The following is a 23,761-nucleotide window of genomic DNA, read 5'->3' on the forward strand; positions in this document are numbered from 1 at the left end:
TGGGATGCCTAGGACAATCGTGTCAAACCGGGATCACATCTTCATCAGCGAGTTTTGGTCCGAGTTCTTCAGATTGCAAGGGACTTGAATCAACCTTAGTTTAGCTTATCACCCCGAGACGAATGGACAAACCGAGGTGGTGAATCGTAGACCGGAACAATACTTGCGATGCTTTGTGGCGGACGGACCAAAGGATTGGGTCAAATTCCTTCCATGGGCCGAGTGGTCATACAATACCGCTCATCACTCTAGCATCGGCATGACCCCCTTTGAGGCGGTTTATGGGCGCGCTCCCCCGGTCTTGCATACCTACGATAGACTCACGGCAGGAGATAGAACCAAGCTCGAGTTGGAACTTGCTGATCGAGATGAAACATTGAGACGGCTCAAGACTCACTTAGCAACAGCCCAAAACCACATGAAGCAAACTCATGACAAAGGCCGGCATGAGCGAGAATTTGAGGTGGTTCAATGGGTGTTCGTTCGAGCTCAACCGTATCAGCAATCCACATTAAGGCCAATTTCGAACCAAAAGTTGGGTTACAAGTACTATGGTCCGTACCGAGTGCTACAACGAATCGGTCCAGTAGCTTACCGGTTGGACCTACCTGAAGGAACCAGGATACATCCGGTCTTCCATGTATCGGCATTGAAGGCCCAGATCGGGCCTAACCATGTGGTGGGTTCGGCCTTACTCGAACCAATGGAGGAAGATAGCCCCACTGAACCGGTTTGAGTCTTAGGCCGCAGGAGAAGACGCTGAGTCCAAATTAGAAACTAAAGTGCTGATTGAGTGGCTGGGCAAACTTACTAACGAGTCTACATGGGAGCTAGAGTCAGATATCATGGATCGCTTCCCAAATTTCAAACCTTGAGGACAAGGTTGCGGAAGCGTGGTGGATTGATACGATTTGGACTTCACTGATGTCGTCTCGAGCATGGATACACTTTAGGAGTATCTTTGTTTCTAGTTTATTGTTTAATTTCCAAGAAAATAAGTTTTTTGTAAGTCGCGTTCGAACGCGGGTGGAGTGCGTTCGAATGTGGTTGTGAATGCGGTTGTGAATAGGTTGTGAGAGTGTGCATTGTGCATTTGAACGCCGCGTTCGAACGCACTATGAACGCCTACATCACGTTCGCAAATCCAGAGAAGTGGGAAACAAGCACATTTGATTGCGCGTTCGAATGCCTGCATCGCGTTTGCAAATCCAGAGAAGAGCGAACTCGGTGCGTTCGAACGCGGTCAGCAAAATTGTATTATTTAGGGTTAATTTTGAGTTGTTTGGTTAGCCTCTAAAAGGGACGTGGATGGCAACCAGAGGTCATTATTGAAGAATTGAGTTTTGCCTTGCCTCCTTCGTCTTCTTCGCTCTCGTTCTCTCAATCTCCGACGACGCCGCTTCTAACCTCCCTCAACTGGTCAATCACCCTAGACCCTTAGGGGCGGCCCTCTCCTCCCCCTTCTTCCAATCTATCCAACACTTGCCCTAACACTTCCATCAACCATAACCTTTTCATCACCACTTTTCACTGGTGCCACCCCACAAACGCTGGCCCGCCTCCAACCACCACACCTAGTATCTCGTGCCTCCATCCACGGATCCTAAATAGACCACCCTGACGTTTATCCACTAATCGGACGATATCTCGAGATCCCCACATCCAATTCGCCTGAAACTTGATTTGTTGGAAAGATCTTTTCTGAGGCTACAACATATCCAAATTTCACGTAGATCCGACGATAGAATATTTTTAGATCTTATTACAAAGTTTCGTGTCAGATGTAGTCCAGATTAGAGAATTGAAAAAGATCGAACCTTAGCCTAAGGGGAGATCGTAGCAGACCTCTTTTTTGTGGTGTTTTAGGTCTATTATTCTCTCTAAAATGTGTAATGTCTTTCAATTTGAAATGGAGTGATGTGTTGATTAGAAAGGTGGATGGGAAGATATGCATCATTTATTCTAAAGGGTGCTATGATTAACAGCCCTCCATCGTCTTTAAAAGAGAGTGTCAAGAATGAATAAGGCATGAAAACTAAAAAGATGATTTGACCACAGGGTTATAGGCCTTTTTGTTTTTAACAGGATGAATGGTTTGAGATGTAGAATTTTAGAAAATTAAAAAGATGAACCAACAAATGAAACATATAATAAACAGTTAAAAATTTAAATAGTATTATGAATCCACCGAAAAGAATAAAAGAATATTCTAGAGAAGAGATAAGTACTTTACGCGTTTGCCGTTATCTTACCTAGCACATTTTTGTTTAATCCGAACTTAGTTCTCCAGTTTGAATTTTGTAAATGATCTAAATTAGTTTCTAAAGGTTAAGTTCTTTTAGGCCATCATTGTAGATCAATTGTTGGATTTTACTATCCCATGAGATCATAGGTTTAATTCTTTTTATTGATATTAGGGTTGATATTTTATAGGTTTTCAATTAGATAAGTTTATGTGTATTATTTTGACTTATTGTGTCTCATTTCTTAGTAGATGATTTCTTAAGTGGTTTGGGCTAATTATTTAATTTATATAATATATGGGACAGAGTTATGATCTATCAAAGAAAAGAAGAAAAAAGATTTCCTTTTGAAGCTCCAGTTTGAGTCACACTTTTAACCTGGAAATCCAGTGTTGTGGTGCAACCTAGCGACAACGATGCTTCAATTCCCGACGTTCATGCGGCAGTTCCCATCACCGCCCCTCATCCCTTCCTCCACTCTGCTCCCTGTTTGGACCGTCGCCCAAGACGACGAGCTACTCCTTGCCATGGCGGAATCCGAGCTCGAAGACAAGGTACCCTTTTACCCTTCCAGCTAATTTGCCCTCTTTCTTTTCTCCTATCTTTTCATTTTTGGTTCGAAAAACTAGGTTCTAATCTTTTTCTTGTATTGAGGTTGTTATACCAATTGATGTTTCTTCAAATCGGTAGTAAACATCACGAATTAGGTTCTTTTTCTTGCAACTTGGAATGATATGGCACAAATTCTGTGGTGATCACAAAATTGTTTTGTGACTCAAAGATTTTGATCCAAGTTCTTCGGGATATTTTTTTGATACTCTCTTTCTGCGGGCTTTTTTTATTTTTTATTTTGAGCATAGGATGTGATTCTGCCATTGCTCTTGTTATTCACAAAGGAAAAGGGGCAAGCATTTTGTAGTAAGATTGTAAAAGAACGGCTGAGTGATAAAGAATGCTAATGTTCTAGAAATCTGCAGTAATTTTGTCCTTAGAGATACAGAAAAATGAAATATGCTTAATTCTGGCTTGATAATTTTTTTTTTTTTCATTTATGTGTGATATTTAGACTGCCCACTGATTTGCACAATAATTAACTTGAAAGTTGAGATTTTGCACAAATTAAGTGTGAGTTATCCTAAAGAAATGCTGTAGTATTAGAACAATGTCTTTTGACTCGTTAACTTTCTTATGACTCTTCTCATTTAATGAGTCAGAAACTTTGAAATTTTTTTGGCTTACAAATTGTTCTATAGTGGAATCTTCACGAATTTCTTTGGCATTATGATGTTACAAATTGCCGTGCCGATCAGCACGGGTTGATATGTATCGTGCTGGTGTATTGTCGACACCAATATAGAGGTAATATCTCGATATTCCTTTATGGCCACTCATCTGTGTGTGCTACTATAATTGAACATATATTACTTTAAAGAAATCTAATTTGGGGTTGCTTTCATTCCTTTTAGTACCTCTTTTCAGTTTGGTCCTTTATCTACATAAATTATATTTTGGATTTTAGAAATCAAAGGGAAATTTCAGTTTTCCTTGCCCCAACAATGAGGATTCAAGAAGAATGAGAGAAAACCATGAGATTAGAATCTAAACTAATTTATAATATTAATTGACTTTAATTTAACCCATAAAATCTATTTTAAGGCCCTAAAAAGGTTTAGAGGTTGTCTTTAAGCATTTTAAGACTATTCAGTGTGACGACGAAACACCAGTTTGGTCAGACATGTACCGGTGATACATATCATGCCAATTCAATTTATTTATAGCTATTTTATCGATATTCTTGGTTTCTTCTCTCTACTCTTATAATGACATCCAATAAAGTTGCTGTGAGTATGCTTCTTTAGGTACTTGGGAAGAGCAAATTGCTCCAAGAATCCAAGTGCTATTGGTTTTTAGACCTGCTACTGCTGAAGTCTGTTCTTATTAGTTGAGAGATTATATCATGAGCACTCCAGCTATTATAGCTACTCCCCATAACTTAATTATCTATTCTTCCTCACTAAGAGAAGAAATTGTTGATATTTGTTTTGACCTGGCATTCCACGAACAATGAATGGGAAAAATACCTAACACATATTTTCATGCTGTTAGCTTATTGTAGCACCTACATTTAGGGAGGTAGTGCTTCCGATTTTGGAGTATTTATTATTACTTGTAGTGCCATACATATCTAAATTTCTCATTGGTCTTTCAACATTTTCATTGGAAACATTGTTCTAATCATTAAAATGTTAATGGGTTGAAATTTGATATCTGAATAATGTGAAATTATGGTGATGCGCACAATCATTGTTTTACTTAACAAATCAGACCCATTTTCTATAACTTTAAACTGAGGTAAATAGTGTTCTGCTCATGAAGGATGATTCTTGACGTAGTATTGCTTAATTGGCTATACTTATCATGCTTTAATTGTGAGTAAAACGAAATGAGTCATCTCTTGAAGAGAAGCCTGCCCGTAAGTTTAATTCATTATTGTTTGTCAACTTTGAAACTAATCAACTCATGTTCTCTATAATAGTTGATTGGATATTATCTGATGTCTGATCTGCAGTTCAGCGAAATAAGAAAGACCAATAGCAACCTGGTTGTTATTGGTAAAACAACCCTTGATTACAAGGAAGACGTCGATGCTGTGGAAGAAGATGATGAGGCAGATAATGCTGAGGAATCTGAGGGCGATGAGTTTGAACAAGAGACTGGTTAATATTCCTGCATTATGTGATTGAATGCTTGTATCAACTACTTACGCTTTTCGTTTCTTAGGTTCTTTTACGTTTTGAGGTACTTTTTGTGAGCAAGTAACACATGCCATCTGTTCGCAAATATTGTGCCTCCGTTTGCTTTACCGTTGTTTTGCTGGCTTGATGGTAACTAGTAGGCAAGTATGAAAGAAGATGCATGCTTTTAAGCAATTTATTATTCATATCGCAGCATTGTAGTAAAAGAAGTTCAAAAAAAAAAACTACAGGAAATGAAATAAACTTTCGCAGAAAATGATAACCTCTTTTTATTCTAAGTTCTGTAACCTGAGTGCCCATATTATGAGTTCTTGCAGAAGGCAATTACATGGGTGAATAAACTGATAAGACACCTTAATTTAGAATGACAAATAGGCATCATAGCAATCTTATTTTAGATTATAAATATTATTTGTTAAAATTAAATTTTGAGATAATTTTTTTTCACCTCCTGAACTGTCATCTATTTCTATAAGGACTCTTCAACTATTTCTTGGTACACATTAAATTTTTGAACTATTAAAAATACTTGACCCTTTTCGTTAGAGTTTTGTTGTCTATTTTCGTTCATGAGTTATCATGTGATGATCATGTGACAACTAAATAGCAAAAATACACTTATATACAGTGACAACTTAAAATAAGCTTTTATGATGACCAAAATATCCTTCGCTCTTCCATTCTTTGTTGCATCTCACCTCTCTCTCCATTTTTTTTTCCAATTTTGAGGTTGATTTTAAAGAGAACTCTTCGACGCCTTTCATTCTTCTCCCCCACTAAGTCGAGCGATCGACATCAAAATCGAGGAGTGGTGATGGTGTCACTCAAGCTATAGAAGCGACTCGCCTAGCTTGATCTCAATGAAGTCAACGAGATCTCTATGGCTAACTAATGTTGAAATATTTGGAAGCTTGTGAAGGATGGATTCATCATCAAGAAACTAATGAAATTCATTCACGATCTCGTGCAAATTAAGCAAGCCTTGGAGGCCAAGAGGAAAGGGCGCCATTCTAGTTATAGTAAGCATCAAGGCACAAGAGAAGGTAAAATGTAATGTCTTTAAGAACAAAAGAGTGCTGATGGAAAGCATTTACAAATCGAGAAAAAATATTGTTCCACCAATTTGAAATTAAGTGTGCTAAGAGTAAAAGGAAATGAAGATTGCTAGGATGGAAAAACTCTCCCTCAACCACTCACTAAAAACTTTCTTCCTTCTGGTACAAAAAGGTACCACCTTTAGCCTCTTCTCATCCAATTAAGACCCAAATTGCCTTTTTCCTTGATAATTTTGGGTTTTCTTGTTTTTAGAGATTGGGGTCTTGAGAGGGATGGGCATGAAGGGGATGTGGCTCTGCGCCCTTCTCCCTACTTGTTTTATTTTTGATGGAATTGTTTAAAGGATCTGGTGCACAACCACAAAGAGAGGAGAGAAAGAGAGGAAAGGAGGTGCGGTTGGGCTGGGGTGGGCTGTGGTAGGAGGAGATGTCCGGGTAAGAAAAGAGGGGAGAGGAATGGAGGAATTTTGGGAGAAAAGGTATTAGGACTAAGGGTAATTAAGGAATTTAAAAAAATTAAAATATTTAATATTGGCTAAGTCACTTAACTATTTAGTCATTATAAGTGAAAGGGTAATTTAATCAATACTGGCGTTAGGGAGTGAGATATTTTTTATACTTCAAGGGGTCAGTGTGTACCAAAAAAAAATGTAACAACCCAATCTATAAAAAAAAAAAAAAAAAAAAAAAAAAAAAAAAAAAAAAAAAATTCTGGGCACGACGCGACCGGCCACACTGTGGCCGGCCTCGTGCCCATGCAAGCTGCGCATGCAGCTTGCGTGGTGGGGGCGCCACGTGCCCACTGCCGCTGCCGCAGCCAATGGGCTGCGACCAGCTGGCCGCGGCGGGCCCCGGCGCCGCCGCAAACCGCCCCCCCCTCACCGCCTTCCCTCTCTCTCTTTAAATCTCTCTCTCTCTCTCTCCCGGTTGGTTTCTCTCTAAACCTCTCTCTCTCTCTCTCTCGCCGAGGCCGGACTATCGCCACCGTCGCCACCTCCACGAGCGCCGGTGAGCTCTTTCTCCTCCTCTCTCTTCTCTCTTCTTCTCTCTCTCTCTCTCTCTCTCTCTATCTCTCTCTCTCTTTCTCTTTTTCTTACCTTGGGCTCGGGCCCGTCGCAGCCGAGCCGCCGGCGAGAGGCCGGCAGCTGGCTGGCCACCAGCTGCCGGTGCCCTCCCCGCCGGCCCGGGTCCACACCTCCCTCACCTCCTTTCTTCTCTTTCTCTTCTGTTCTTCTTCTTCTTCTTCTTCTTCTTCTTCCTCTTCTTCTTCTTCTTTCTTTCCTTCTTTCTTTCTTTCTTTTTCTCCTTCTTCCTCAGCTCCTCTTTTCTCTTTCTGCACAGTGTTGGGCTCGGCCCAGCACTGTAGCAGACAGTGCTGGGCCGAGCCCAGCACTGATGGCAGTTGTAATTAATTTATTAATTAATTAGTTTATTTATGTTATTTATTTAAGTATTTTGCTTCTTAATTAATGCAAATAGATTATTTAGACATTAACTATTTTAATAATATTATATATATCCTTCAATGTATTTTTATTAATGCTAATTTTTATAATTAATGATTAATTAGGCATAAATATAGGTAATACTTATATTTATTTATTTACTTACTTATATGTATATTAGATTAATAGATAAATTTGTAAATTATAATTATTAGATTTATATTCTAATATTCTTATGATATACATTTTTAAGTAACTCTATTAATTTATTATACATTATTATTTTGTAGCAAATAAGATAACGACTACATAGTCCCTAATTAATCAAGATATAATTTAATTATAATTAGATTTTTATCTATATTTTATTTATAATTAAAATCTAACCAATCATAAAAACAAGTAGAAATTCTAAAATCTAATAAATCATCATATTTTACTCGAACGGATTATAATGGGATAAACAACTAACTTTATGTTACTTAAACATTTTCAGATCCCGAACCCCCTTATTTGAGACCCCGTGGACCTTGCTAGCGATGAGTGTCACTCGGTTACCTGACGGACGTGAGAGATGCGTGGTTTGTATCTTCTGATCAGTCGGTGAGTAGTCTTATCCCCTAGATCCCTTTCTCAAATTAGGATATATTGTATATTATGTACATGCATGTTTTGGCCTCCAGCATGATTATATGACTTTATATAGAGATGATTTCAGTCGAGCATATTTTATCATGCACTTGATTAGACTGATCTGGGATATGAGTACATTGGTGATATATAGAGATGATTGGAGATGATTATGCTGTTATGGTTTTATGTCGGGATGATTTCTATCATGAGTATGGATGTGATAGATTAGCATGAGTATGCATGTGTTAGATATATGGTTGGAGTTTGCATTACATCATTTTGCTCTTGATTCCTATTCCACCTAAATTCCAGTTATGCATTGACTTGTTATTGTACTGGATATATGCATATGATTTGTCATTTAAAAAGGAAAGCATTAAATGTGATTGATAGGATAGTTGATAGAAAGCGTGAGGATACACGAGTGGGCGCGAGGGTTAGGACGCGCTTGGTGGATGATTGATCGCTCGACATGGTCGCGATCCTGTTGGCCTTACGTCCGAGGTCGTTAGTCTGTGTGCGCAGCAGACATTCGGACACATGCCGTTCGCCAGGGCATATGTGGCGAGTTATCCTCACGAGATTTCTATCAGCTAGAAGGGTGCCCGGTCTGGATGGATGTTGATACCCTTAGCGGATGGCAGGGTATGATTATATTTGAGATACTCCTTGCGGATGGCAGAGTATGCTCTGAGCCTTCGGGCATGATGTTGAGATCGGGTACCGGGTGTTGACTGTGCACAGTGGTCTAGTATGATGATGACATATAGAGATGACATTGATGATTGAGATATTGAGAAATGCATATAATTTCATTATCATCTGATTACCTGATTATCGAGTGGTCAATATACATCACATATGATTGCATTTGATATCATAACATGGTCATGGTCGGCATGCATCATGTGTCATATTTGATAGAGAGTTATGATGATTATATGACAAGGAGATTTATTTATTCATTGTCGAGGATTGTATATTTTTATTAGTATGACATGTTATCTACTTTTTATTTATGTATTATTGAGGATACATTCATATACTCATTCATGACATGATGGTGCTTTCTGATTCATATTATCCAGTACATGATTTACTCTCTGTTTGGCATCACTGATTCGGGGTAAGGTCTATTCACTGAGCCTTTTGCTCATAACTCTCTTTATTTCTTTTCTAACCCCTCAGATATGTGGTACGTGATAGCGACTTGAGAAGATATTTTAGAGTGATGATGAGGTGAGCTATAGATGCGAGATGGCATAGATGATAGTTTATATAGAAATTGAGTTGTACCAGTATTTGATATTTGTACTCTTTTGTATTAGATGATGATTTGTATAATACAGGTCGAATCATAGTGTACCCTTGTATTAGTTATTTTAGTTGTATCTTGATGGTTTGTTGTGGCCTGTGTGGGTCCTGCCAGATTATGTAGCGGTCTAGTGTGTATTATTGTGTATTTTGATATTCATATGTTAACAGATTTATTTGGTTAAGAGTATGATTTATTTGGTGATGGATTATGTGATCATGGATATGTTAGCAGGTGTTATTTGATGATGTCATGATTGTATGTACACAGGAGTGTATCTGTGCGTGACGGGCCCCGCCTGACCTGTCGCGTGCGCCGCGCGTGCCGTGTGGGCGCATGGGCGTGCACGTGTCCGTGCCAGGTGGGGGCGTTACAAAAAAGTTGACGGAGTCATTATAAAAATGGGTAATAGTTCAAGGAGTGAAAAAAAAAACTATTGCTTAAATTTTATACCACAATAAACTCAATTACAATTTTACTATTGACTTGAACAAAGTTATATTAAAAATTCTCTCCGCTATCTCCTCTCTCCTCTCCTAGTAACCACATTTCTCATTCCACAAGCCAAAATTTCTCGCTCAAAATTTTTCGTTCAATTCTCTTTCCTACCATTCATCTCTTATTTCTCATTTTTTTCATATTTTAGGGAAAACATGGTATTAAATTTGATAACTATGTTTTATTAAAAATAGGTAAACATGTGAAAACTAGGAATTTTAGCCGACAAAACAGATGATAATATTTCCTAACCATATTTTAGGGAAAACATGTATAATATATGAAAGGTAAAATATTAATTTAAGTAGTCAAAATGAGTGTTAATATCTGATAACCATGTTTTAGAAAAGAAAAATGGGTATAACGCATGAAAACCAAATTTATAGGGCAAAATATTAATTTTAACAATTAAAATGGGTATTTCTTAATCAAGCTTTAGGAAACACAAGTATACTATTTGAAAATCAAATTTAAAGGGAGAATAGTAATTTTAACAATTAAAATGGGCGGTAATATTTTTTAACTAAATTTAAGAAAACAAATAGGAATAACATGTGAAAAGTTGGTTTAAAGGGCTATATAATAAATTTCTAACCATGTTTTAGGAGGAAAAGGAATATGACATGTGAAAATAAGGTTTGAAGGGAAAAATAGTAAAATGGGCATAAATATTTCTTGACAAAATTTTAGAATAAAACAAGTATAATATTTGAAAATCAGGTTTACTAGGCAAAATAATGATATCATAGTATGGTCATGGTCAACATGTATCATATGTATTATATTTGAGAGAGCTATAATGATAGTATGATATGAAGATTTATTTATACATTATCGAGAATTATATACTTAATTAGTTATGATATGATATGTATCATACATGATACATGATACATTCACATTCATGACATGATGTTAACTTCTTTCTAATTCATATTATTCAATATATGATTTACTCTATGTTTGGCATCACTAATTTAATGTAAAATTTATTTACTAAGCCTTTAACTCATGACTCTCTTTATTCTTTTCTACCCCCGCCCACCCTGCAAGATATGTGGTACCTGATTGCGAGTTGAAACATTCTGATGAGATATTTTAGAATGAAGATGAGGTGAGCCAGACGTGAAAAAATATAGTTTATAGTATTTCTATTTTTTTCAATTAAAAAAAAGATTATCTATATCTATCCATATATGGATATAGATATTGATGTGATACCCCTTCTAGATATTGAGTTATATCATTATTGAATATTTATATTCTATTATATTAAACAATGAATTGTATATTACATGTTGGATTGTGTTATACTTGTCTATTATTAGTTCTAGTTGTATCTTGACGGTTTGTTGTAGTCTATACCAGTCCTACTAAATTATGTAGTAGTCTAGGATGATTTTTGTCGATTTAGATATTTATATGTTGACATATCTATTTGGATGATGGCATAATTTATCTTAAAATAAATTGTGTATGTGCACGACGGCTGACGGCCCCGCCCATCCTGTCGCATGTGTTGTGTGGACGCGTGGGTGAGCACATGCTCGTGCCAGGCAAAAGCATTACACATACCGGTGAACCTTGGTGTTGCATGGTGGCACCATGCATTACAAGCCTGGCCTGCTAGCCATAGCGAGCCCCATAGTTGCCACAACCATCTTTCTCACCACCTCCCCCCCCCCCCCCCCACTTTCTCTCTCTCTCTCTCCCCTTTTCAATTGGGCTCCGACGAGCGAGCTGAGCCATCGACGGGTGGTCGACCACTGGCTGACCAGCAGCGGTCGATATGGTTCTTTCTTCTTCTTCCCTCCCTTCTCCTTCCCCTTCTCCTCCTTCTTCTTATCCTCCTTTCCTTTCTTCCTCTTTCTTTCTTTCCCCCTTCATTCTCCTCTCGCTCTCTATTGCTATCTACATTGCTAGGCTCGGCCCAACATTATAATGGAGAGAGTTTCTCTCCTTTTTTCTTTTACTTATTTATTTTATTTATATTAAATTTAAATAAATATTTAATTAGTTTAAAGATATAATATACTCACTAGTATAAATATTAGCTAAACATAAGTAGAGCAAATATAATTAGTTGTAATGTTACGATAGCCTTTGGTGAAGATGATTTTCTATATAATCGGTTAATATGAACAAAACTTAGAATGAAACTTGCAAAGATAACTATGATCGATCCAATCGTTGGCTAATATGAAAATAATTACCTCCACATATTTATTGGAGGCTAACCCTAATGATTCAAATTGAATTGGCATCCGGTATTCGAACATCGTTGATGGGCACTCGATTGTCTCGATGAAGACTACTATGAAAGTGGGGTGCCCAAACATTGTTGATCGATCTTTCAAATGCTTCGATAAATGTTGCTCTCATGTTTGACATTTCAAATATCATTATGCTGCTCTCATGTTCGATATTTCAAATGTCGTTGGCCGAGCATTCGACTATCTGAGCCTGATGCTACATATTTACATGTCCTCTAAAATCAATAAACAACAATGTTAAGTAAAATATCAAATTATCGTCTTACTTTTAACTATTCTCCTTTTCCTTTGTTCTAAAATAAGAAGTATAAAACGGACATTAGAGGATCTAAACTTGATTACGTGGTAAGTTGCCTGATATTTTCAAACCAAAAAATTTAATGGATAATTAATGTAAGCAATATTTCAGAGGTTCTACGAGTGGTTAATGTGTCGTAAAACAAACAGCGATGGTTTCTATGTGAAACAGATAATAGCTGGTGGGTCCATTGTAATTATTCCAAAAAATAAAAAAGAAATATAGATATAATAATAGCAGCCTATCGGCATCGAAACCGCGCATATTTCTGAAACTAAGGTTGTATCACGCAATTGACAAGCCCAACCGCCCTCTATCTTCAATTTCAATTTCTTTACGCACCTCACTCCACATCGTGTCATCTCCCTAAAACTCCACGTTTCATCCCGCATGGCTTCCCACCCTCTTTCTTCTCTCACCTTCCCTCCCCCTCCCCGTTCCAATCTCAGATCCTCTCGAACCATCCACCTCTCCTCCCATGAGGCTCTACGTCTACGTTCTCGAAGCCCGAGGTCTCTCCCCTTCCAAGTCCTCCGCCGCCGCCTACGTGAAGCTCAAGGTGGGCAAGCACAAATCCCGGACGAAGGCGGTCGGGCCAACCGCCGACCCCGTCTGGAACGAGGAGTTCGTCTTCCGGATCGCCGACGACGAGGCCGAGGCCGTCGAGCTCGACCTCGACGTTGGCGTCTTCCGCCAATTCGATGCCGCGGGGAGGGAGCTCCTCGGTCGCGTTCGTCTCCCGATCGCGAATCTCTTGGATCAGGGGAAGCGGTCGCTGCCGCCCACTTGGTTCTCGTTGCAGCCCAAACACCACCATGCATCAAAATTTAAGACCAGAGAATGCGGTGCGTGCTCTTATTTTTCAGTTATAAGTTTCTGTAATCTTTGTTTTCTAATGCGTGATCTCCTGCATTTGTTCAGTAGGTAAGTAGTTGAATACATATAAGGTGTTTGTATAATTGTTCAAAAGCATTATGTGTGTGTGTGTGTGTGTACATTGAGCTCCATGATGTGAATTAGTTAGCATAGATGCCGATTCACTGATTTTAATTTGAATGGCAATACTATCATTGGTATATTTGAGATTGTACATATCTACCGGTCATATTAAAAAAATAGTTTCTGATGAGATATACTCATTTCATATGCGTGCTATTGATAACAAGGGACACGGGTAATAAATAATTATGGAAGAGGTTATCGTTATCCATTGAATACTATTTATTTCAGTTATACAAGGATACGGTGACATTTACTTGAGACTACATCTGTATGACAAAAACACGCATATGACTAATATATTTGTCATCATCCAAAGATAATTCTAAATATAATTAACTAGAATAATTAGTCTCATTCAACAATAAAATTGTTGAGCACTGAGATGGTATAGTCTGACCATTTAAGTTGCCAATTTACTATCTCCCATCCTTCTATATATAGATAGTGTTTAATGTACAAATAACCAAATAATAAATTTAGGGTTAAATATATTTTACCTTATTTTACTTAGACAAGGTTTATGAATCCTTAGATGTTATATTCTCAGGGTATAAGTAAGTTATTGTCCCCCTCATCTGTATATAGAGTGTTTAATGTACAACCAATTAGCATACTGATGCTTATGGGTCATGCAAAGTTGATCAGTTATCTAGTCCAGCCATGTTTATATCATACAGCGTACTGATTTGGTTTGACTCTTCCTGGCCCTTTCTGCATGTAACATTCTATTTACCATTTATCCAATTCAACTTGTTTATGTCTTGGATGAATTAGAATATTCCTAATATGGGTCAATGACAAGTAACTAGAATATTCCTAATATGGGTCAATGACAAGTAACCCACTGATTGGATTTTATTAAGATTGGAGGCTGTGAGCTGCAGGAGCTACGAGTTGTAGATCTGGCATTATATCTATTAAACTCAAGGTCTTACCTTGTTTCCATACTTTTGAGTATAAATTTTCATCCTTGGCAATCGCCACCATCACTTTACCAGTTTACCCTTAAAGAAGAACTGGGCCATGAACCATATAACACTATCCATGGGGCAGGAGAAAGTTTTACCTTTGATATCATATGCCATTGGAAAATTATAGAATCTGAGAATATAATGTACAAACAGTAGCTAGGCAATTAAAATTTGTGACTTAAATTACAGAAGGTAGGAGGCAGCCTATGTGAAGGATGCGGCAATGGTGTACCTCGACTGTTGGAATTTGTTTTTTATTTATTCTCGTGCACCTGAGAAATTGATTTTAATGTAAGAAAATCAAGAGTTTAAACATAAATATGAGCATCTGTTTTAGTCTGGGGTAATGAGAATTATATTCTAGGTTTGAGCTTAAGGGTGTGCAGTGGTACACCTTTATTTTCCCTTAATTCAAGTTTAGAATTTTCTTGAAGAAGATTAAGATTGCATCAGGTGGTTTGACAATTGTTGTAATACAGATTTTGGAAGGATGACAATGTGTATGAATCCTTATAGGGTAGACATGCAATTCCTTGTATTAATACGCAGCAATATAAGCATATCTTTAAACCTTTTACCTGGAGTTCATTTTTGTTGAGTTTGAGATTTAAAGGCACTTTCCAGGAGATATACCAATAGTTTATATTTTAATACATTTGAAAGTATATCTTAAATGTTTTAATGACATTAATCTAATTTCTAAAAATATAGGGAAAATTCTTCTTACAATGTCTTTGTATGGAAGAAGCAGTGATGTTTCTGTTGTTCATTCTTCTTTCCCTTATCCAAGCTTATGTGATAGAAGCAATCTTGGACAAGAGGAAGGAGCAGCTACCGAATATATGGATATTGATAAGGGAGCAAATTATGTCACCAAGACATGCATGAACGAGTCAATGTCTGCTGTCAGACAATCAGAATCTCTAAATTCTAGTGATGTGGAGACAGGATTTCAGGAGATAAATGAAGAAAATACAGCATCTGTTTCCAGGAATCGTGACTTGCTAGAGGTATCTGATACTGTCAAAATAGACAAAGACAACATAAATGCAAATCTGTCATCTTTCACCTTCGAGGATGCTATGGAAACCTTGCAGCTGAGGGATGACAACAACATGCCTGATAATCTTCAAGGAGGTGTTCTTCTTGAAAAAACATATATTATTGAGCCAAAGGATCTGAACTCTTTTCTTTTCCATCCTAACTCGCAGTTTGCAAGAGATCATGCCACACTGCAGGGAACCACGGATTATCAAGAAAAACCATGGGAATGGAAGAGAAGGAACTCACAATGTTTGACTAGGATTGTTAGTTATACAAAAGCTCCAAGCAAATTAGTAAAATCTGTAAAAGCTAGCGAGGAACAGACGTACCTTAAAGCTGACGGGAAAATTTTTGCAGTTTTGATCCGTGTAAGCACGCCAGAGGTACCCTTTGGTTATTGTTTTGAGGTTGTTTTGCTCTATAAGATTACGCCAGGTCCGGAATTACTTTCGGGCGAGGAATGCTCTCAACTTGTTATATCCTGGAATGTTGATTTCCACCAGAGAACTGTAATGAAAAGCATGATTGAGGGAGGTGTTCAGAAAGGGCTGAAAGAAAATTTTGATAGTTTTGCAGACTCAATATGTCAGTATGTTAAATCAGCAAGCTCATCAGAGCTTATGTTGGATAAGGAGCAGCTGCTGGCACCCTTGCAGCAGGAGCACCAGACAGATTGGGGATTGGCTATCAAGTACTTCTGTAATTTTACAGTATTTTCTACTGCTATAATGGGATTATATGTTCTTCTGCACATTTTTTTTTCACGGCCTGGTATGAAGCAGGGCCTAGAGTTTAATGGTTTAGATTTGCCTGATAGCTTTGGTGAGCTGATTATCTCGGGAATATTGTTTCTCCAAGTGGAGCATGTATTAAGTATGATTTCTCATTTTGTACTGGCAAGACTGCAAAGAGGTACAGTTTATCTCTTCCCGGAACTAGTGTTTTACCATTCTGGAGTCATAATAACTGATGTGCATTATAGTCGTCCAACATGCATGTTGGCTGTCTCAAGTTTCTACTGACTGCTTTAAACATAGATAGCTATCTTGGATTAGTTGATTCATTCCTTCCTTTCTTAGGTAGTGATCATGGAATCAAAGCACAGGGTGATGGTTGGCTGCTGACTGTAGCTTTGGTTGAAGGGACTAACTTACCATCAGTTGTTTCATCTGGATCTGCAGATCCTTACGTGGTATTTAGCTGTAATGGTATAACTAAAACAAGTTCCGTACAGCTGCAGACACTAGATCCGCAATGGAATGGTCAGTTTTTAAGTTGTAGATTCACTTTATTATCTTAATTTACACTATACCTCTAATTGCATTTGTGGTTTAAATATCATAATGATTTGCTGAAAATCTGCAGAGATAATGGAGTTTGACGCAATGCAGGAACCACCTTCCGTATTGGATGTTGAAGTTTTCAACTTTGATGGTCCATTTGACCTTGCAGTCTCTCTTGGGCATGCAGAGATTAATTTTCTAAAACATACATCTTCAGAGCTAGCTGACAGGTGGGTTCCTCTTGAGGGAAAAATGGCTCAAGAATCTAATAGTCAGCTACATCTAAGAATTTTCTTGGATAATACTAAAGGATCTGAAACTATTAGAGACTATTTATCAAAGATGGAGAAAGAAGTAGGCAAGAAGGTATTTTAGCCTAGTTATTTACTATTTTACTTATTTCTGCAGCATACAAAGAGCTGTTCATGATTTTTTATTCTTGTGCTTGCTAGTTGACTATTCGGTCACCTCATAAGAATTCAACGTTTCAAAAGCTTTTTGGGTTACCACCAGAAGAATTTCTCATATGTGATTACTCATGTTCCTTAAAGAGGAAGTTGCCACTGCAGGTTCTTATTTCAACTTTATCTTGCAAGTTTATGAATACAGTTAGACTTTTCAGTTGGAATGATTGATTATAATAGACCTGGGGAATTGCTCTCTGATGACTAACAAAATCTTTTCATTGCAGGGCAGACTTTTTCTCTCAGCAAGAATTATTGGATTTTATGCTAATCTATTTGGCCATAAAACAAACTTCTTTTTTCTCTGGGAAGATGTTGATGACATTCGAGTGATCCCTCCATCCTTGGCAACGGTTGGAAGCCCAGCTCTGCAGATAATCTTGAAGAGCAGTCGAGGACTTGATGCCAAACATGGTGCTAAGTCTCAAGATGAGGAAGGAAGGTTGAAATTTCAGTTTCAGTCTTTTGTGTCATTCAACTCAGCTAGCAGGTATTATGGAGTAAATGTGCAAATTATCTTTAAGTTCTCAGAGATTCTAAATTGTAATCATTGCACATTTCCAAGAGAAACGATTTTATTTCATTTTTTTAGGACGATTATGGCACTGTGGAGAACAAAAACCACGCCACTTGAACAAAGAGCTAAGCTGGAAGAAGATCAGCAAGAAGATGGAAAGCATGTTCAAATTGAGGACACGGAGTCCATCTTGAATATGGAAGACACCGTTCTTTCAAAAGCATACACCTTAGAACTTCCTATCGAAGTGAGATTTCCAGTATTGTCTTTCAACTTTTGGATATGTATCTGGGCTATGAGAGCTTCTTATTTATATTCTTGGGAAAGTTCTCCGAAGATTATTCGTATTTATGTGTGTTATCTTTTCCTTCTCGTTGATGTATTGCAGATAAATTTACTGATGGAGTTATTTGAAGGGGGTCATCTAGAGATGAAAATAATGACTAAAGTTGGTTGTCTTGATTACTCAGTTACTCCCTGGGAATCTGTCGATGCCAATGTCCATGAAAGGCATGTTCGGTATAAGTTCAATCGTTACATGTCTATTTTTGGCAGCGAAGTGGTTAGCACTCAACTGAAATCTACTCTGGATGATAATGGATGGATGATAGATGATGTTATGACTCTTCACAATGTTCCATTTGGTGACTACTTCCGGGTATTATTTTTGATGTTCGCCTTCATTTCCTGTTCTATATTTGTTACATCTAGGCCCTAATGTTTTCTTTGCGGCAGGTACACATGAGATATGATATCCAAACCCTCTCGTTGGATGCCACGACTACAAGATGTGATGCATTTGTTGGCATTGAATGGCTGAAAAGCTCCAAATTCCAGAAGAGGATCACCAGAAACATATGTGACAAACTCACTCACAGATCAAAGGAGATCTTTGAATTGGCGGGGAGGGAAATACTATCTTTAGAGTCACATTAGCAACTTTTGTAACGATTTATGGTGTCTTATGTTTCTTTTTCTTTTTACTTTCAGTTGTTTATGCCATTCTCAAGTTCCAATTACCTGTCATTTATTTTTTTCAGTTATTTTGGTAAGCCAGAGAAGTTCGGAATCTAAAAACCCTTAATTTCATAGTGATTAATTGCTTTACTGTTACATCATTTTAATGTTTTTTTTGGAAATTTGTATATAATACTTTTAATGAAATTATGGTTTATATTTTACTATTTGCAAATTGACAGAAAATATTCTGTTGTTACATTAGTTAGTTAAATTTAATTAAATTTTTGAGTTAGGCTAACTATATTAAAAAAATTACGAAAATATCTTCAATAAAATTATATCAAGGATAATTTTAAAATAAGAGTAATTTAGTTATTTTGATAATAAAATATTTTTACTTAATGGAGTATTCTTAATGTGTTAGTTCAAATAACTTAATGTATTTTTTGCACATATTTATTAAATTATAGGACTTGATTTATAAATAATAAAAATATAGAGTGTAAACCATATATATATATATATATATATATATATATATATATTTATTTATTTATTTATTTATTTTTGAGAACATCATCTCAGCGGTCTGTTCAACCATGCAAGCCATTATTAGATAGAAGGCCACAATCGGCATTTTATGACAATTTTACATCCTTAATCATCCTTAATCTTATTCGAACAGTACCTTGTCAATAGGAGGTTTGCGCATACTATTTGGTCTGATTGGCAATCCATTGAAGATAAAAAGTTTATTTCGGACAAAATCCGTGGATATATAACTTAACCTAGTTATGCACAAGATGGATCAATGTACTTCACTGATCAACGACTTATTACATAATATGAGCAAAATATCACGTGTTAGTTCCTAGAATACATTTGTTACTATCAATGTAATTTGGCTTAGATCGGATCACATTATGGGAATATTGGGCTCAATGAATTGAGTTTAGTTATTTTACTTATTTATCTGATTTAGTTAGAGTCTTAATAAGTTAAAATTTTATTTAATTAGGTAAATTCAGTTGTGTGTAGTTTCGGAAAAATATTTGAAAAATATTCTACATATGTCAGAATAATATCAAACTAAGCTAAATAAGTCGCCAACCTCCAAATCTACAATTTTAATATTCACAAATTCTCAAGATTTGGAATCTATCTAGGGCGGCTAAATGAAAGATTAATCCGAGAAAGATAAGGAAGGATAATTTAGTTAAGTTAGTTAGTTAGTTAGTTTAATTTTATTATTTGAATTTTAAATAAATTAGATAATCTGCATGTGGATCCGATCCGTTAAGAATTGAATAGAAAAAATCTGAGTTTAGCCAAGTTATTATTTTGATTCTTATCTTTTATCGTAGCAGTTCATAGCCAAGTTAAACCCTAGCCATGTTCTTCCACCAACAGCCACCCACCATACGGTCCGCCACCTTCCTTGGCTGTCCATCATCCTCCCATCGGATATTTACCATTCTGCCCTATTCTAATATATCTCCACTATGTTATTTTTAACTTTTCATCCATACGTCCAATTGATGTGAAATTAAAGTCATTAGAATCATATCTTATGATGCTACTACCATCTAAATTTTTATAATTTTATTACATCCTGATCGATCCAGATTTTGGTTTATAACAATTTAGAACCAAATAAAAAGTCAGAACTTTTTGATAACATAACAGGAGATTTGTGCATATTAGTTTGGTCCATTATTAACAATGCATTCAAGATAGAAAGGTTTTGTTGATTGAAATCTAAAGACAAGTTAACCTAGCTAAAGCGTATGTGGATCAACTATATATGCACATATTCCGTCACATCAATATATATGAGTTCTTAGAAGATGAATTTTAAACATGACAAAGTTGCTCTGATATAAATTTTTGACAACGGTTGCCACTTTGCGAGCCCGTATTATTAATGAGTTATATTACTTGGGTGAGATAAAGTTACAGAGTATTTATAGAAAACTTTCAAAAAAATTTAGTTCTTTCAAATGGACATAATTTACTTTTGAAAATTTTTATATAACACCCCTCTTTTTTTTTTAATATAATTACAGTTTTCACCCTATATTTTTATTGTTCACAAATCGAGTCTTATAATTTAGTAAATATATACAAAAAAATTCTATTAAATATAAATATTTTATTTTTAAAATAACTAAAATACCTAAAGCTCTTATTTCGAAAATAACTAAAATATCTTTAGTATTACTTAGTTCAGAAAATTTTCATAATTTTTTTTAGTGTAATTAATTTAACCCTAGAATATAGTTAAGTTTAACTAACTCATTTAATGGTAGAGTATTTTTTGCATATATTCAAGGGCTTAATATAGAGGATAAGCTATAATTTCGTTAAAAAACAGGTGTTATATGCAAATTTTCTTTAGATCTGGACCCCGCCAATGCTTTTCTAAATCAATCCTTAATCCTAACTGAACCAAAAGAAATACATTTTTAATTGTAGGTCTCTTAGATTTCTAGAGATACATAAGCCACTTAAACCATGGTAATGCATTTTTAATCTGAATGGCTTTCTTGTTCTTTGATTAGGAAATCTAGAATTGATGGCATTTTGAATTATACTTGTACTAAAAGAATGTATAGTGATCGCTTTATTTTTCTAATCAATTTGGTGCAGTAGATTAACACATTATTGTAGGTGAATATTATGAACCGGACAGCACTCACTCTACTTGATTGAAGACTTGGAAAACCTTATCGGACTTCGCATATTAAAGTAAAGAAGAAAGATTAATAATTGAGATGTCATACAAACTTCTGATTACCCTTAATTGGAACATGAAAAACTAAAACTAGACCTTTAATTCTTAATAATCTACAATGATTGTGGTTAGAGTAATTTTTTAATTAATTTCCTTTTTTTGTATTGTACTCTATTATTCTATTATGTTGACAATTCATGAGAAAGCATCTTTTGTACTTAGGCTAATTCTAAATCTTCTAAGCTTATAATTATTTGTGTTCTTAACTAATTAATTCATAGTGAGAAACTACGGAATCCATACAGAATATCTTTGAAATCCGAAGATACTAACTATAAAATCTTTTATTAAGAATTCATAGTCTATTATTAGTTAAAATCAGTTTTTTTTTTAATTCTTAATTTGTGGATAATGCTTTGGTTGATTAATTTATCATGCAGATATTCTTTTTTTTTTTATGGGTCTCATTCATAAGAGAAATTGACCTAAAAATTTATATACAAAAATGTCACAAAAAGAAGAAAAAAAAGTTGGGAGTCTCCTTTGTTTCCTCGAAAAGATTGGAGTTGGATTCAAATTTATATGAGCTCCTCGTGTTATGGCACTTCAACTTACTCCATTCAAGCACTTATTCATGTTCCCCAAGACATATCACCACTACAACAAATAATTTACGCATGAATTTTTTTTTTTTATTATTCATAAGCCCGAAGGCTAGATATGGGCTGGACAAAGGGCCAACCCTCCCTAGATACAGAGGCACTTTAAGCCCCACCGAGTTTTTACCTGTCTAGTCTAGGCTTCAAGCCATATGCGTCGCCGAACAATTGCTTCGAATCAAACGCTGCCGATACCTGCTCCAAGCTATTGCGTTGCCAAGCTGTTCTTCCAAGCTAACCGCACTGCCGAACCATCAACCGAATCGAGCCAAGCCACCAAACTACCAACCACCAAACAATTTCTCCACAATATTGTTTGGGGTTGGAGTTGAACTCATGACTTCTTTAGTCATGAGCAAGGTACCTACCAACTCTACTAGAATAGGTTGGTTTACGCATGAAAATATTGGGCATGCCTCTCAAAGAAGTCCCTGCACATCCGGTGCAAAGTCCACTACAGTGATAGAAGGAATGCAATACATATTAGTGGATGAATGCTTATCCTCACAATAAATTTATAAATATTTTTCTTCTTGCACAAGATTTTGGAGCTCCACGAGGATTCTATTGCAAAATTCTTATTAAACTTGAAATTGGAGGATGTAATCTTCATTCAACACCTTGGTTTAGAGGAGCCAATATTTTTAGAATTTAGGGAAGAGCAAAACCTTTCTACAAATTGCATCGAGAAAGAAGTAGATGATAGTATTAGTGGGAAAGATACTAATAGTAAGAAGAGAAAAATCAGCAATAGAAAGAAAATGTGAAAGAAATTGGTGGATAAGGTATTTGTCTTAATCCATAGTTTTTCATCAAAATCCAAAGATATATCTATACCTCTCTAGCTGATAACATACATATCATCTAGGTTGTGCCATTCCAAGGATGTATTTAGACAAATCCAAGAGGTATGCAAAGATGTTAAAGCAAACAATAGAAATTAAACGCTATAATATAATTATTAGATAATTTGAAGAAGGAAATTGCTCGTCCTAGTAATGTGTACCAACTGATGACTATGATTAGTCTACAATTGTGGTACTGAATAAAAACAAGAATCGTACGAGAGATAGCGATGATTAAGATAAAGAGAGACAAAGAGGGGAGAAGTTACAAATAAAAAAAAAAGACTAGGATCAAGAGAAAAAGAAAGGGCTAGAACGGAGTAGTCTATTCAATAATACAAGGTTTAAACCCGCACTGTAAAATAATAACCCAACATTCTATATAAAATAATTATGCATTGTATAAAAAAAATCATTCCCAGTAAGATAATGAGAGGCTTTATAAGCTGGCATTGTAAGAAACTTTGCAATCCAAGAACAGCACATGAAAACTACAATAATGATAATGAGAACCTTTATTTATTTCTTTTTGTTAAACAAAGACTTCGACCAAAGTATTGCTAAAGGATTTTTTATGTTTTGACCAAAGTATACTATTTGTCAAACTAATTCCAAAGCCAGTACAACTATCATTAGCTCAAACATGGAAAATCACTGTCTCATATAGCAATTCTCATTGGAGTTATCAATATATTGATATGTATTCGTTTCTTATTGTATAAAAACACTTTTCCAAAAAGTGACCTATAAATCACTTTCTAGAAAA

The 23,761-nt window shown here is 36.0% G+C and overlaps 2 protein-coding genes across 3 annotated transcripts; both read left to right on the forward strand.

The window, feature by feature from the left end:
• The first annotated feature begins 2,541 nt into the window (after positions 1–2,541).
• LOC140780244 (uncharacterized) lies at positions 2,542–5,106 on the forward strand. The gene is made up of 2 exons (XM_073125661.1): positions 2,542–2,797; positions 4,813–5,106. The coding sequence occupies exons 1-2, from the start codon at positions 2,660–2,662 to the stop codon at positions 4,963–4,965; spliced, it is 291 nt and encodes a 96-aa protein (XP_072981762.1). The 5' UTR covers positions 2,542–2,659; the 3' UTR covers positions 4,966–5,106.
• Positions 5,107–12,801: 7,695 nt separating this feature from the next.
• Positions 12,802–18,904, forward strand: LOC140758203 (C2 and GRAM domain-containing protein At5g50170-like). Of its 2 annotated transcripts, none has more exons than XM_073094290.1 (9): positions 12,802–13,361; positions 15,201–16,445; positions 16,613–16,795; positions 16,899–17,182; positions 17,269–17,385; positions 17,508–17,770; positions 17,873–18,044; positions 18,186–18,455; positions 18,533–18,904. In XM_073094290.1, exons 1-9 carry the CDS (start codon positions 12,995–12,997, stop codon positions 18,731–18,733), a joined length of 3,102 nt encoding a protein of 1,033 aa, XP_072950391.1. In that variant the 5' UTR covers positions 12,802–12,994; the 3' UTR covers positions 18,734–18,904. The 2 variants fall into 2 exon arrangements, with proteins under 2 accessions (XP_072950391.1, XP_072950392.1); XM_073094291.1 differs by having other exon boundaries at positions 16,715–16,795.
• The last annotated feature ends 4,857 nt before the right edge of the window (positions 18,905–23,761 follow it).

Source organism: Typha angustifolia, chromosome 3 (assembly GCF_048772165.1).
Source record: "Typha angustifolia cultivar Huaian chromosome 3, ASM4877216v1, whole genome shotgun sequence".
In the NCBI taxonomy this organism is placed as follows: Eukaryota; Viridiplantae; Streptophyta; class Magnoliopsida; order Poales; family Typhaceae; genus Typha; species Typha angustifolia.

Bases quoted from the DNA above. Each gene is read 5' to 3' on its own strand.
- LOC140780244 (XM_073125661.1), top strand. From the start codon at position 2,660: ATGCTTCAATTCCCGACGTTCATGCGGCAGTTCCCATCACCGCCCCTC. The intron at 2,798-4,812 runs GTACCCTTTTAC...TCTGATCTGCAG, and splicing joins AATCCGAGCTCGAAGACAAG to TTCAGCGAAATAAGAAAGAC.
- LOC140758203 (XM_073094290.1), top strand. From the start codon at position 12,995: ATGAGGCTCTACGTCTACGTTCTCGAAGCCCGAGGTCTCTCCCCTTCC. The intron at 16,796-16,898 runs GTCAGTTTTTAA...GAAAATCTGCAG, and splicing joins ACTAGATCCGCAATGGAATG to AGATAATGGAGTTTGACGCA. The intron at 17,183-17,268 runs GTATTTTAGCCT...TGTGCTTGCTAG, and splicing joins AGAAAGAAGTAGGCAAGAAG to TTGACTATTCGGTCACCTCA.